Consider the following 12901-nt stretch of genomic DNA (forward strand, 5'->3'; position numbering starts at 1 on the left):
TGTTTGTAGTATTTGTCAACTTTTAAAAATGTTTGTGTTGGGACTTCTTTTCTCACTATTCACTTAGTTTTGGATATATAATTTTGACTTATGTTTCAAAAGAAGACTGTGTAGATGAGTTAACGGCAGGCCTGAGATGCTCTTCTTGACAGGCAAGCTTGAAGAGTTGGTGTCTGGGAATTGGGTTTTGGGATGGTTCCCCCCCTTCTCTGGTAAGCGTGTCTCACTGTGCCTAGACTGTTCGTACAAACATGGCTCATGCTGAACACGTGTGTTGCTTCTGGGGGTCTGGAATCTGGGCACATGCTTGGCACAGACTGTGTATGTCACCTTCCCTACATAAAACCCCAGGGTGCTGAGTGTCTAAGAAGCTTCCCTGGCAGACAGCATTTCACACACACTGCTCCAGCTTCTTCCTGTGGAGTCCACCAGGAGAGGACTTGGCCAGCTCACGCCTGATTTCCTGTGGAATTCATCTCATGCACCTTTTCTCTTTGCTGATTCAGACTTATCTTCTCTGTGTAATAATCTTAGCTGTGAGGACAAGTCTATAGGGAGTCCTTCTAGCAAACTGATTATTCCGGAGGGATCTTGGGGATACTTCTCATGGCCCCTGAATCTGTATAAGCTTTAGGCCTCCAAAATTTGAACTGACCCATGTGTGTACCCTAACGCTGGAGTACGAGGGTCGGAGAACCAAAGGTGTGAGGTAGCAGCGGCCCCATAATCCTAAACCTGGAATGCTGCTAGGTTGGAGGCCCAGTTCCTGAAGGTGAATACTTCCACCAGGGAACACAGCGAAGGTTCCACTGATCTTGAAGTAGCAGCTATCACTGGCCCACTGTGGGCTCCTTAGGCTGAATACCAACATCGTCCTCATTTTCCTGAGTTGCTATGGTCAATGCTACACAACTAGGGTGGGCAGTCCATGGAGCTCCCTGGACGTCTGGTCTTCCTGCATGTGGCAAGGACTGTCAGTGGACAGTCGAAACGACTCAGTAAGGCCAGGTGCAGTGGCAGGAGGCCGAGGCAGGTGGATCACCTGAGGTCAGGAGTTCAAGACCAGCCTGGTCAACACGGTGAAACCCCATCTCCACTAAAACTACAAAAAAAAAGTCAGCAGGGCATGGTGGTGCGTGCCCGTAATCCCAGCTACTTGGGAGGCTGAGGTAGGAGAATCGCTTGAACCCAGGAGGTGGAGGTTGCAGTGAGCTGAGATCGTGCCTCTGCACTCCAGCCTGGGTGACAGTGAGACTCCGTCTCCAAAAAAACAAAACAAAACAAAAACCTTAGCCAGGCATAGTGGCAGGTGCCTGTAATCCCAGCTTCCCAGCTACTTGGGAGGCTGAGATACAAGAATCACTTGGACCCAGGAGGTGGAGGGAGCAGTGCGCTGATATTGTGCCACAGCACTCCAGCCTGGTGACAGAGTGAGACTCCACCTCAAAAAAACAAAACAAACAAAACGACCCAGTAAGAACAGGGACAGGAAGAGCTCAGACTGCAAGGGGAGAAGGGCCTGGGCTGCTCCACAGTACGCAGTGTCTGGCTGTAGAGCCAAGGGTGGGGAATCGGTGGTGGCCAGTGGCAGAGGATAGTGACCCATCGTGGCCTCATACCAGCTGCAGCAGCAGGGCTGCGGCTTGCTCACTCATTCTCATGCCTCTCAGTCTTTCAGGAGAGCATAACCACCTTTGAGGGGATGCTGAACTTGGGCCCCTGCAGCAGACTGCATTTCCCCAGCCCACTGGCTCTTCCTACAGTCTAATATTGACACTCCTCCCACTGAAGGGTGGCGTCCCTGTCCCCATCCCTTAAGCCTGGGTAGATGTGTCTGACTGCCTTGACCCACAGAGTCTGGCAGAGGGACACTATGTGACTTCTGAGGCTGTCCTAAAAATGTCATGCACATGTTGTCCATCTTGTCCTGGAAGGCCACCCTTGGAGCCCAGATGCCATATTGCACGGAAGCATGGAGAAGCCACATGTAGGTGTGCTGCCTGACAGCCACAGATGAGGTCCTGGCCAGCCACCAGCATCAGCCACCAAAGATATGAAAGAGAAAGCTTTAGGATGGCTCCAGCCCCAGCCGCCATCTGGCAGCAACTGTAGGAGAGAGCCTACATGCAAACTACCTAGCTGAGCCTAGATAACCCAAGACTGCAGGACGTAATAAAAGAATGACTGTTATTTGAAGCCGCTGAGGTTAAGTGGCAAGAGATAAACAGACACACAACCCCTCTCTGGAAAGGATGAGGAAATGTGCATTCTCAAAGGAAAAGGGAGGCCCACTTGACTGCAGTGTGGAAGCTCGGTGTAAAGGGAGGGCATGAGCGGACTGGAGAGGTGCCAGGTGTGGACCATCCTGGGACACCAGCCTGGTCACTTTCCTAGGACCCCTCAATGCCGTCTCCGGTCAGTGTCGCAACCCACTGGGTTCATCCTTCCACTCTCACACTTGGGGCGCGGGGAAGGGCTGAATGCAGGCACCACTGGTCCCGAGGGCGTGACGGGAATTCCTCCTTCAGCGGGCGCCCACCTCCTGGCACCCGTGGCACAGCTCCGGGAACGGCTGCGGGCTCAACCGCTGCTTCCCCGACGGCGCCACCGCAGTTCCCCGGAGACAGAAGTGAAGCCGAACCGCCAGAAACCGTAGATCTGGGGAGGTCGGGGCCGCGAGGAACTCCAGTTCCCTGGGACCGGAAGTGACAGCGGACCGCCGGAAACCGTAGATCCAGGGAGGTCGGGAGCGCGGGGAGCTGTAGTTCCCCGGAACCGGAAGTGATAGCGGACCGCCGGAAATCGTAGATTTGGGGAGGTCGGAGCCGCAGGGAGCTGTAGTTCTCCCGCGGATCAGAGAACTAGGCAGAGAGCGGAGCTGGCAGCCGGGCAGCATGTCGGGGCTGGAGCTCTTGTCGGACCAGGGCTACCGGGTGGACGGTCGGCGCGCCGGGGAGCTGCGCAAGATCCAGGCTCGGATGGGCGTGTTCGCGCAGGCTGACGGCTCGGCCTACATCGAGCAGGGCAACACCAAGGCGCTGGCGGTGGTCTACGGCCCGCACGAGGCGAGTGGGCGTGCGGGATGGGGAATCGTGTGACCGCGGGAGCTGCGGGGCAGCCGGGCCGAGCACAGGCTCGGGGACTTGAGGGGTGCGGCCGGCGCGCCTCAGTCTACACAGCCGATGCTCAGCACTGCATCTCACTCGGAGTAAACGCAAGTCTTTAGTGTGCTGCGCGGTGGTCCTGCCTTTCTCATCGGTCTCCGTGCCTGCGCTCTCCCTCCTCTTTGCGGCTCTTCAACGTGCCAGGCACTCCCCCACTCGCTCCCTCTCCTCTCAGCTCTACTCCGATGTCACTCCTTCCCAGACGACCTTATCCACGCGGTACTTCTCTCCCTACAATAAACCCTTGTCTTTTGTGCACCTACAATCTCAAATGCCTATTTTGCTTAAGCATTTTCCCGTTTCCTCGCTAGGATATAAGCTTCCTAAGGACAGAAACTTTACATAAAACTCTCTGGTTTCATTGCTGTGTTTCCAGCGCTGTAACTGTGCCTGGCCAGCGAAGGTATTGAAAGAGTGTTTGTTTAGCCCATGAGTGTAGGAGCTCTGATTTCCAGGCAGAGGGAACCAGGAGGGCGAAGACCACGGTGGTGAAAACAAGCAAGGCACTTATGCAGAGCAGAAAGACTGCTGGTGGGGAAAGAGGGGATAACTCCAAATAAGGTTGAGAGTTCCCGGGGAGGTGAGGAATTAGGGTTTTGTAGACCAGGGAAGTGATTTGGGATTTTATTTCATATGTAATGTGAAACCTCTGTAAGGTAATTAGGATTTGAGTGTGAAGGTGAGACAGAATCAGCCTTGATGTTTGTAAACTTGGGTTGGCAGGGAATGGGGCGAGGATGGGCACAAGGAAGCCCATTAAAAGATGCCAGAGGGCAACACATGCAAGACAGAGAGTGCAAAACAGGGGGCTTTGTTTTGGAGGTAACGAAGTTGCCCCTTGCTGAGGCATTGAAAGTGGAGGGAGAGGCAGACCCACAGAGGACAGTGGAGTGTGAGCTGGAAGGAGTGGGCCTGACTCATGTGTCCGTCCTCTTCCAGATCCGGGGTTCCCGGGCTCGAGCCCTGCCGGACAGGGCCCTAGTGAACTGTCAGTATAGTTCAGCGACCTTCAGCACAGGTGAGCGCAAGCGACGGCCACATGGGGACCGGAAGTCTTGTGAGATGGGCCTGCAGCTCCGCCAGACTTTCGAGGCAGCCATCCTCACACAGCTGCACCCACGCTCCCAGATTGATATCTATGTGCAGGTGAGCCAGGGAGGGGTGGTGTGATGGGGTTGCGGAGGGAGTCTGATAGACTCACACCCTGGGGTCCCTGCAGGTGCTACAGGCAGATGGTGGGACCTATGCAGCTTGTGTGAATGCAGCCACGCTGGCAGTGCTGGATGCTGGGATACCCATGAGAGACTTTGTATGTGCGTGCTCAGCTGGCTTTGTGGATGGCACAGCCCTGGCGGACCTCAGCCATGTGGAGGAAGCAGCTGGTGGCCCCCAGCTGGCCCTGGCCCTGCTGCCAGCCTCGGGACAGATTGCACTGCTTGAGATGGATGCCCGGCTGCACGAGGACCACCTGGAGCGGGTGTTGGAGGCTGCTGCCCAGGCTGCTCGAGATGTGCACACCCTCTTGGACAGAGTGGTCCGGCAGCATGTGCGTGAGGCCTCTATCTTGCTGGGGGACTGACCACCCAGCCACCCATGTCCAGAATAAAACCCTCCTCTGCCCAGACAACCCTCACTGTACGTTAATCACCCAGCAGCACTTCAGAGCCATGTGAAGCCTGGCAGAGCCTGGTCTGGTGCTGGCTCCTGGGGATGACCAGGGACCCTCGCCCACACATGAACTGCCTATCTCTGTGTAGCCTGATTCAAACCCTGAAGAGAACAATGGATTAGGGGGTTGCTGTGGGGGAGGTCCTGGGTGGAAAAAGCAACATGTCCCAGTAAGGACTCAAGGCAGCTGAGCAGGAGGCAGGGCCTGGCAAGATGAGCCAGGCCATTAGACTGAGGAATCTGTTACCCTTACTCCAGCACATCCAGGGCCCCGAGAAAAGGGCTGAGGGAGAACTCGGCTGGCTCTGAGTACCCAACCTAGAGATGTGGGGGCCATGTGCCATGGCCTCTGGACTATGGTTTGGAGCCCCTTGGGCTTTTCCTGCTGCTTATCTTGGGCTCTAAAAATACAACAGCCAGGCATGGTGGCTCACACCTGTAATCCCAGAACTTTGGGAGGCTGAGGCAGGCGGATTGCTTCAGATCAGGAATTTGAGACCATCCTGGCCAATGGCGAAACCCTGTCTCTACGAAAAATACAAAATTAGCTGGGGGTGGTGGCACATGCCTATAATCTGAGTTACTCAGGAGGCTGAGGCAGGAGAAGCTCTTGAACCGCGGAGGCGGAGGTTGCAGTAAGCTGAGATTGTGCCACTGCACTCCAGCCTGGGCGACAGAGCAAGACTCCATCTAAAAACAATAAATACAAAAATTACCTGTTCTCATGGATCACTTGAGGTCAGGAGTTCGAGACCAGCCTGGCCAACATGGTGAAACCCCATCTCTACTAAAGATACAAAAATTAGTGTGGGCCGGGCGCGGTGGCTCAAGCCTGTAATCCCAGCACTTTGGGAGGCCGAGACGGGCGGATCACGAGGTCAGGAGATCGAGACCATCCTGGCTAACCCAGTGAAACCCCGTCTCTACTAAAAATACAAAAAACTAGCCGGGCGAGGTGGTGGGCGCCTGTAGTCCCAGCTACTCGGGAGGCTGAGGCAGGAGAATGGCGTGAACCCGGGAGGCGGAGCTTGCAGTGAGCTGAGATCCGGCCACTGCACTCCAGCCTGGGCCACAGAGTGAGACTCCGTCTCAAAAAAAAAAATTAGTGTGGTGGCAGGCACCTGTAGTCCCAGCTACTAGGGAGGCTGGGGCAGGAGAATCACTTGAATCAGAGATGAAGGTCACAGTTAGCCAAGATAGCACCACTGCACTCCAACCTGGATGACAGCAAGACTCTGTCTAAAAAAAAAAAAAAAAGTTGTTCTCACATGGAATTTTCAGTTTTGACCCTTCTCTCTGCCCACCACTATTTGTTTGTTGAGACATGGTCTTGCCCTGTGCTCAGGCTGGAGTGCAGTGGTGTGATCACGGCTCACTGCAGTCTCAATCTCCTAGGCTCAAGTGATCCTCCCACTTTGGCCTCCTGAACTAAGACTACAGGCATGTCCCACCTACCTGGCTAATTTAAAAAGAATTTGTGTGTGTGTATAGACTGGGTCTCATTTTGTTGTCCAGGCTGGTCTCAAAGGATCCTCCCACCTCACCTTCCCAAAGTGCATCCTCTTCTTGAGCAAACTACCCCTTCATTCACCTCTGGCCCACAGACCTGCCAGAGCCCTGACTACCAGCCCCTGCAGTCTGGACCCTGGGGCCGCTTCTCCCCTAATATTCCAAGGATCTCTTGGCCTGGACCGGAGAGTATGCTCCCCCACTTGATACTGCACACACCCCAGCTCCAGTGAAGCCCATTTTGGCCGGTAGTGCCATCAGCATCTCTGCAGTCATCTGACTCAGAAAACCTTGGTGCTGGGCTCATGCTGTGACTCCACTAGGACGTCCTGAGTCATTGGCAGTCTCGCTTGGCATCCATTCTCTGACCGCCACCAGCTTTCCACCCACCTGCCCTGTTGTGGGAAGTCAGGGACCCTGAACGGAGGGACCGGCTAAAGCCATGGCAGAAAAACAAATTGTAGATTTCATGGACGGCCGGGCACGGTGGCTGAAGCCTGTAATCCCAGCACTTTGGGAGACCGAGATGGGCGGATCGCGAGGTCAGGAGATCAAGACCATCCTGGCTAATGCAGTGAAACCCCATCTCTACTAAAAAAAAATACAAAAACTAGCCAGGTGAGGTGGCGGGTGCCTGTAGTCCCAGCTACTCGGGAGGCTGAGGCAGGAGAATGGCGTGAACCCAGGAAGCGGAGCTTGCAGTGAGCTGAGATCCGGCCACTGCACTCCAGCCTGGGCGACAGAGCGAGACTCCATCTCAAAAAAAAAAAAAAAAGAAAGATTTCATGGACATTTATCCCTTCCCCAATCAATACTCTTGTGATTTCCTATGCCTGTCTTTAATTTCTTAATCCCATCATCTTCATAAACTGAGGATGTATGTCACCTCATGACCCTGTGATGATTGCGTTAACTGCACAAATTGTTCGTAAGGCATGTGTGTTTAAACAATGTGAAATCTGGGCACCTTGAAAAAAGAACAGGATAACAGCGATCTTGAGGGAACGAGGGAGATAACCTTAAAGTCTGGCTGCCTGTGGTTGGGCAGGACAGAGCCATGTTTCTCTTATAACCTAAAACGCGTAAGATAAATATCACTGAATGCTTTTCCCAGTAAGGAATATTAATAATTAACAGACCTGGGGGAAAAGAATGCATTCCCAGAGGAGGCCTCTGAAATGGCCGCTCTGGGGGTGTCTGCCTTATGTAGATGGGGATGAAACGTGCCCTAGTCTCCTGCAGCGCCCCCAGGCTTGCTTGGATTAGGAAGTTCCAGCCTGAAGAATTCTACTTAGACCGGTTCTCTGCTCTTGAACCCTGACAATGCGTGCACAGCGGGACGTGGAAATCATTAGTGATTCTAGTTTTGCCATGACCTTCTGCTTTGTGATCTTCTGTCGCCCTTGAAGCATGTGATCTCTGTGACCTACACCCTATTGGCACACTCCCTCCCTTTTGAAAATTGCTAGTAAAAACTTGCCGGTTTTATGGCTGGGGGGCATCACGGAAGCTGCTGACGTGACGTCGCCCCCGGACACCCAGCTTTAAAATTTATCTCTTTTATACTATTTTCCTTTATTTCTCAGACCAGCCGACACTTAGGGAAAATAGAAAAGGACCCAGGTTGAATATCGGGGGTGGATTTCCCGCGATACTGCCCGGCTCATCACCTCTGACTCCTGCGGGCCTTCCAGTGGGCGATATCTCGCTGCCCCCTGACCAGCTCCGCCTGCTGTCGGGCATCTCTGCCCTCCTCCGGCTCTAGGGCTACCTGCCTCCCTCCTGCTCTCCTGGGGCAGCGCCTAGCGGACTCCCCAACCCGCTCGCGTCCTTCCGGCTTCACCAGCACCGCCCACCCTGGCGCCAGCCGCTGCCTGGGCTTGCGCGCCGCCGGCAGGACCGGGTGTTGCGGGCGCTTCCTGTGCTCCGGGCATGCGCGCCGTCGCGGTCGCCGCTGGGACCGGAAGTGCGGGCGAGCGCGGGTCCCCGGGTCTGACGGGAGCAGCCTGCGGGCACCGCGGCGGTAGTTGGAGGCGGCAGAGGGTCCGGAGGCGGGAGAGGGGCCGTCGCCGCGCCGCCCTGCCCCGCCATGGGCCTCCTGTCGGACCCCGTTCGCCGGCGCGCGCTCGCCCGCCTCGTGCTGCGCCTCAACGCGCCGCTGTGGTGAGAACGGGGCCCGGGGAGGCGGGGACCCGAAGGCCCTGGAACTCGCGCTGGCGGCGGCCCATGCGCGGTGCCCATCGAGGGCCGGGGCCGCTCCGGCTGCTCGCTCCCCTCCGGCTGCTCGCGCCCTTCCGCTCCTGCCCTCTGGAAGCACTGAGGGTATCAGGCCCAGGCTCCGCCCTCCGGTCCGGCGTCCCGATGCCAGGACTCCGGGTTTAGGTCTCTCAGACCCGCGCGATCGACCCCGGGTGCGGAGGTTGTGGCCTCGGGTCGGCGTCTCAGGACCCGCTGACGCGCCGGTGCCCCTCCGTCCTCTCTCACAGCGTGCTGAGCTACGTGGCGGGCATCGCCTGGTTCTTGGCGCTGGTTTTCCCGCCGCTGACCCAGCGCACTTACATGTCGGAAAACGCCATGGGCTCCACCATGGTGGAGGAGCAGTTTGCGGGCGGAGACCGTGCCCGGGCTTTTGCACGGGACTTCGCTGCCCACCGCAAGAAGTCGGGGTGAGCGGCAGAGCAGGGCGTATGGGGCGAGCAGTGGTGGCTACGGCCGGGGAGCTCTGCTCAGAGGCTCCCTTGGTGTCTGCAGGGCTCTGCCAGTGGCCTGGCTTGAACGGACGATGCGGTCAGTAGGGCTGGAGGTCTACACGCAGAGTTTCTCCCGGAAACTGCCCTTCCCAGATGAGACCCACGAGCGCTATGTATTGGGGGAGTGGGGTGTGCCTGGGCCCAGAAAGCACCTTGGAGGGAGGGGTCTGGGCTGGGTATCACCTTGGTGGGTGTCATGGGGCCAGGAAGCTCAGTGGGAGGGAAATCCCTGGTGGGCATTGGAGGGCTAGAAAAGGGGGGGGCTTCAGCCCCCTACCACAAAGTTACACTGAGGCTCCCCTCACTGCTACTGCATACAGATGGTGTCAGGCACCAACGTATACGGCATCCTGCGGGCCCCGCGTGCTGCCAGCACGGAGTCGCTTGTGCTCACCGTGCCCTGTGGCTCAGACTCTACCAACAGCCAGGCTGTGGGGCTGCTGCTGGCACTGGCTGCCCACTTCCGGGGTGAGGCTCAGGGTTGCTGGCCATGGAGGGGTTTGGTCAGTGCCCCAGACCCTGCTGATCCTGCTTCTGGCCTCCAGGGCAGATTTACTGGGCCAAAGATATCATCTTCCTGGTAACAGAACATGACCTTCTGGGCACTGAGGCTTGGCTTGAAGCCTACCACGATGTCAATGTCACTGGTAGGTTCTGTTGTCCTGCATGCTCTGGTCTGCCTCTCAGGGTCACTGTCCTCACCAGATCCCCCATCAGCGTTCATTCACTTGCTCCTACAGGCATGCAGTCGTCACCCCTGCAGGGCCGAGCTGGGGCCATTCAGGCGGCCGTGGCGCTGGAGCTGAGCAGTGATGTGGTCACCAGCCTCGATGTGGCTGTGGAGGGGCTCAATGGGCAGCTGCCCAACCTTGACCTGCTCAATCTCTTCCAGACCTTCTGTCAGAAAGGGGGCCTGTTGTGCACGCTTCAGGGCAAGGTGGGGCTGCCTGCCTGCCTGAGGGCTGAAGGGCACAGGGTCTGTGGGAGGGGCTGTCTCATCCTGTCCTGCACCTCTAAAGCTGCAGCCCCAGGACTGGACATCATTGGATGGACCGCTGCAGGGCCTGCAGACACTGCTGCTCATGGTTCTGCGGCAGGCCTCCGGCCGCCCCCACGGCTCCCATGGCCTCTTCCTGCGCTACCGTGTGGAGGCCCTAACCCTGCGGGGCATCAATAGCTTCCGCCAGTACAAGTATGACCTGGTGGCAGTGGGCAAGTAAGTAGTCTCTGGTCCCCCCTTTCCATGCCCAGGACGATGTCCAGCTGGGGCAGAGTGGGGGATGGCCTGGTGGCTGTGGCCAGCCATGAACCTGCCCCACACCTGACAGGGCTTTGGAGGGCATGTTCCGCAAGCTCAACCACCTCCTGGAGCGCCTACACCAGTCCTTCTTCCTCTACTTGCTCCCGGCCCTCTCCCGCTTCGTCTCCATCGGCCTCTACATGCCCGCTGCCGGCTTCTTGCTCCTGGTCCTTGGTCTCAAGATATCCTCTGCCCCTTGCCATCTACTTGTGACCAGCCTCCAGTCTCCTCAACTCTAGGCTGGGGAGAGTCTTCCATCCTGATGGGGGGTGGGGTACAGGGGTAAGCCCTGGGTCCCCCTCTGGGCAGATCCCATTACACCTCTTGTTGGGGTCCTTGATTGGGCTACGCTCTGGAACTGTGGATGCAGCTGCATGAGGCCGAAGTGGGCCTTGAGGAGCCCGGGGGGGCCCCTGGCCCCAGTGTCCCCCTTCCCCCATCACAGGTGATGGCATCCCCTTCTGTTGTTGGAGTGGGCTTCCAGGGTCTGACTGGTGTTTAGTGTTGCAACTTAGCCTCAGCTGGTGGGATGGTGGTGGTCTTTGGGGATCCCCTGGCCCCAGGGCCCATCTCCAAGAGCCTGTGTGCCCTGCAGGGTGTTGGGCTGGCCTCGCTCGTGGCACCTCTGCTGATCTCGCAGGCCATGGGACTGGCCCTCTATGTCCTGCCAGTGCTGGGCCAACACGTGGCCACCCAGCACTTCCCAGTGGCAGAGGCTGAGGCTGTGGTGCTGACACTGCTGGCGATTTATGCAGCTGGCCTGGCCCTGCCCCACAACACGCACCGGTGAGAGGCTGGGCTGGTTTGGGGGGGTGGGGTTAGAGGTCCCCTGGACATGCAAACAGTCTGTGGGTTGCCTCTGAGCCCTTTGTCTTGCAGGGTGGTAAGCACACAGGCCCCAGACAGGGGCTGGATGGCACTGAAGCTGGTAGCCCTGATCTACCTAGCACTGCAGCTGGGCTGCATCGCCCTCACCAACTTCTCACTGGGCTTCCTGCTGGCCACCACCATGGTGCCCGCCGCTGCGCTTGCCAAGCCTCATGGGCCCCGGTATGTATGAATCAGCCCCACTTCCCCCAACGCCTGTGCCCTCATCACAGACCGCACCCTCATTCAGTAGCCCTTCCCCCCAACTTGGTGCCCATGCCCCCACCATGGAGCCTACCCTGATGTTGCTTCTCCACCCAGGACTCTCTATGCTGCCCTGCTGGTGCTGACAAGTCCAGCAGCCACGCTCCTTGGCAGCCTGTTCCTGTGGCGGGAGCTTCAGGAGGCGCCACTGTCACTGGCCGAGGGCTGGCAGCTCTTCCTGGCAGCGCTGGCCCAGGGTGTGCTGGAGCACCACACCTACGGTGCCCTGCTCTTCCCGCTGCTGTCTCTGGGCCTCTACCCCTGCTGGCTGCTTTTCTGGAATGTGCTCTTCTGGAAGTGAGATCGGCCTGTCCGGGCTGGGACAGAGACTCCCCAAGGACCCCATGCTGCCTCCTTCTGGGGCAATAAACGAGTGTCTGTTTCAGCAGCTATTTGAGCTCCTGGCCCCCTGTCCATGTAGGGCCCCAGGGCATGGGGGCGAGAAGCCTCTGCCTGCAGGGCTTGGCATTCCCTCACCTCCTCCCTGGCAAGGGCTGCTGTAGTCCACTTACTGGGTAGCATTCCTGCCAACTAGGGCTCTGCTGCTGCATCAGCCTGGGAGCTGAGCCTCAGGTACACTCTCAGCCCTGGAGGGTGCCATGCAGGCTCGGAGGGCTGTGTGCATTGCTGTGTGGTACTGTGCCAGGAGTGGTGCTAGAAGGAGAATACACCATGGCCATGGTTGGAGGGCCTGCCAGGAGCTGAGGCACCCAGAAACCACCTGACACCATCTTTACTGCTAGGACTAAGCGGCTGGAGCTGGAGCCCTGCAGAGGAGGCATGGCATGGGGCCCAGGCAAGGCCAGCGCCTTGGTGTGGGATTGGGATGGAGCAGGGAGGAGCACCCGGCCTGGCTTCCTCGGAGTTGAGTCAGCCCAGGTGAGATGCCCACGAGGGGCCGGGCAGGCAACACAGTGGAGCCAGCGCCCAGGAGCAGGTGGGGCACGGGGACAACGAGCCCCACGGGAGAGGGCACTGATGGGCCAGTGAGGAGAGAAGCAGGCTGTCGTACCAGGACTCTGAAAGGAACTGGGAAGACCACCGTCTGTTCCGAAAGAAAGGAAAAACCTGTGGCCTTTTGGTGATGCCAGGGCCATGTCAGAGACTTTGGTGCTGCGACTAGAGAGCCCTCTGGTCACAGGAAGGCAAAGGTGCCACAGTCACACGCAACCAGGCACAGGCCTCGAGAATCAGCCGTGCTGCCTGGAGCAGCCACAGCATCTTAGAATCAACTGAGGGCCTGGCTCCTTTCAGTACAATGTCCCCAAATGGCCTGTTGTCTGGGAGGTCCCGAGGAGAGTGCCCTCCCTGGGCCCCACTCCCTAGGCCACTGCCTCTTCACTGGGGCGTGTCTTCCTGCGGGAGGCTCCCCTTGACAT

General features: G+C 57.8%; 2 protein-coding genes across 4 annotated transcripts; both read left to right on the plus strand.

Annotated features, from left to right (window-relative positions):
• The first annotated feature begins 2766 nt into the window (after positions 1 to 2766).
• EXOSC4 (exosome component 4) lies at positions 2767 to 5305 on the plus strand. Of its 2 annotated transcripts, none has more exons than XM_026449730.1 (3): positions 2767 to 3065; positions 4104 to 4310; positions 4490 to 5305. In XM_026449730.1, the coding sequence occupies exons 1-3, from the start codon at positions 2895 to 2897 to the stop codon at positions 4835 to 4837; spliced, it is 726 nt and encodes a 241-aa protein (XP_026305515.1). In that variant the 5' UTR covers positions 2767 to 2894; the 3' UTR covers positions 4838 to 5305. The 2 variants fall into 2 exon arrangements, with proteins under 2 accessions (XP_026305515.1, XP_023044099.1); XM_023188331.3 differs by having other exon boundaries at positions 2771 to 3065; positions 4384 to 4791.
• A 2919-nt stretch (positions 5306 to 8224) lies between these two features.
• GPAA1 (glycosylphosphatidylinositol anchor attachment 1) lies at positions 8225 to 11914 on the plus strand. Of its 2 annotated transcripts, none has more exons than XM_023188254.2 (12): positions 8225 to 8504; positions 8828 to 9007; positions 9093 to 9204; positions 9412 to 9559; positions 9637 to 9738; positions 9832 to 10028; positions 10111 to 10307; positions 10420 to 10573; positions 10741 to 10836; positions 10987 to 11177; positions 11271 to 11441; positions 11580 to 11914. In XM_023188254.2, the coding sequence occupies exons 1-12, from the start codon at positions 8431 to 8433 to the stop codon at positions 11821 to 11823; spliced, it is 1866 nt and encodes a 621-aa protein (XP_023044022.1). In that variant the 5' UTR covers positions 8225 to 8430; the 3' UTR covers positions 11824 to 11914. The 2 variants fall into 2 exon arrangements, with proteins under 2 accessions (XP_023044022.1, XP_023044023.1); XM_023188255.3 differs by lacking the exon at positions 8225 to 8504 and adding an exon at positions 8530 to 8723.
• The last annotated feature ends 987 nt before the right edge of the window (positions 11915 to 12901 follow it).

This window comes from Piliocolobus tephrosceles, chromosome 7 (genome assembly GCF_002776525.5).
Source record: "Piliocolobus tephrosceles isolate RC106 chromosome 7, ASM277652v3, whole genome shotgun sequence".
Taxonomy (NCBI): domain Eukaryota; kingdom Metazoa; phylum Chordata; class Mammalia; order Primates; family Cercopithecidae; genus Piliocolobus; species Piliocolobus tephrosceles.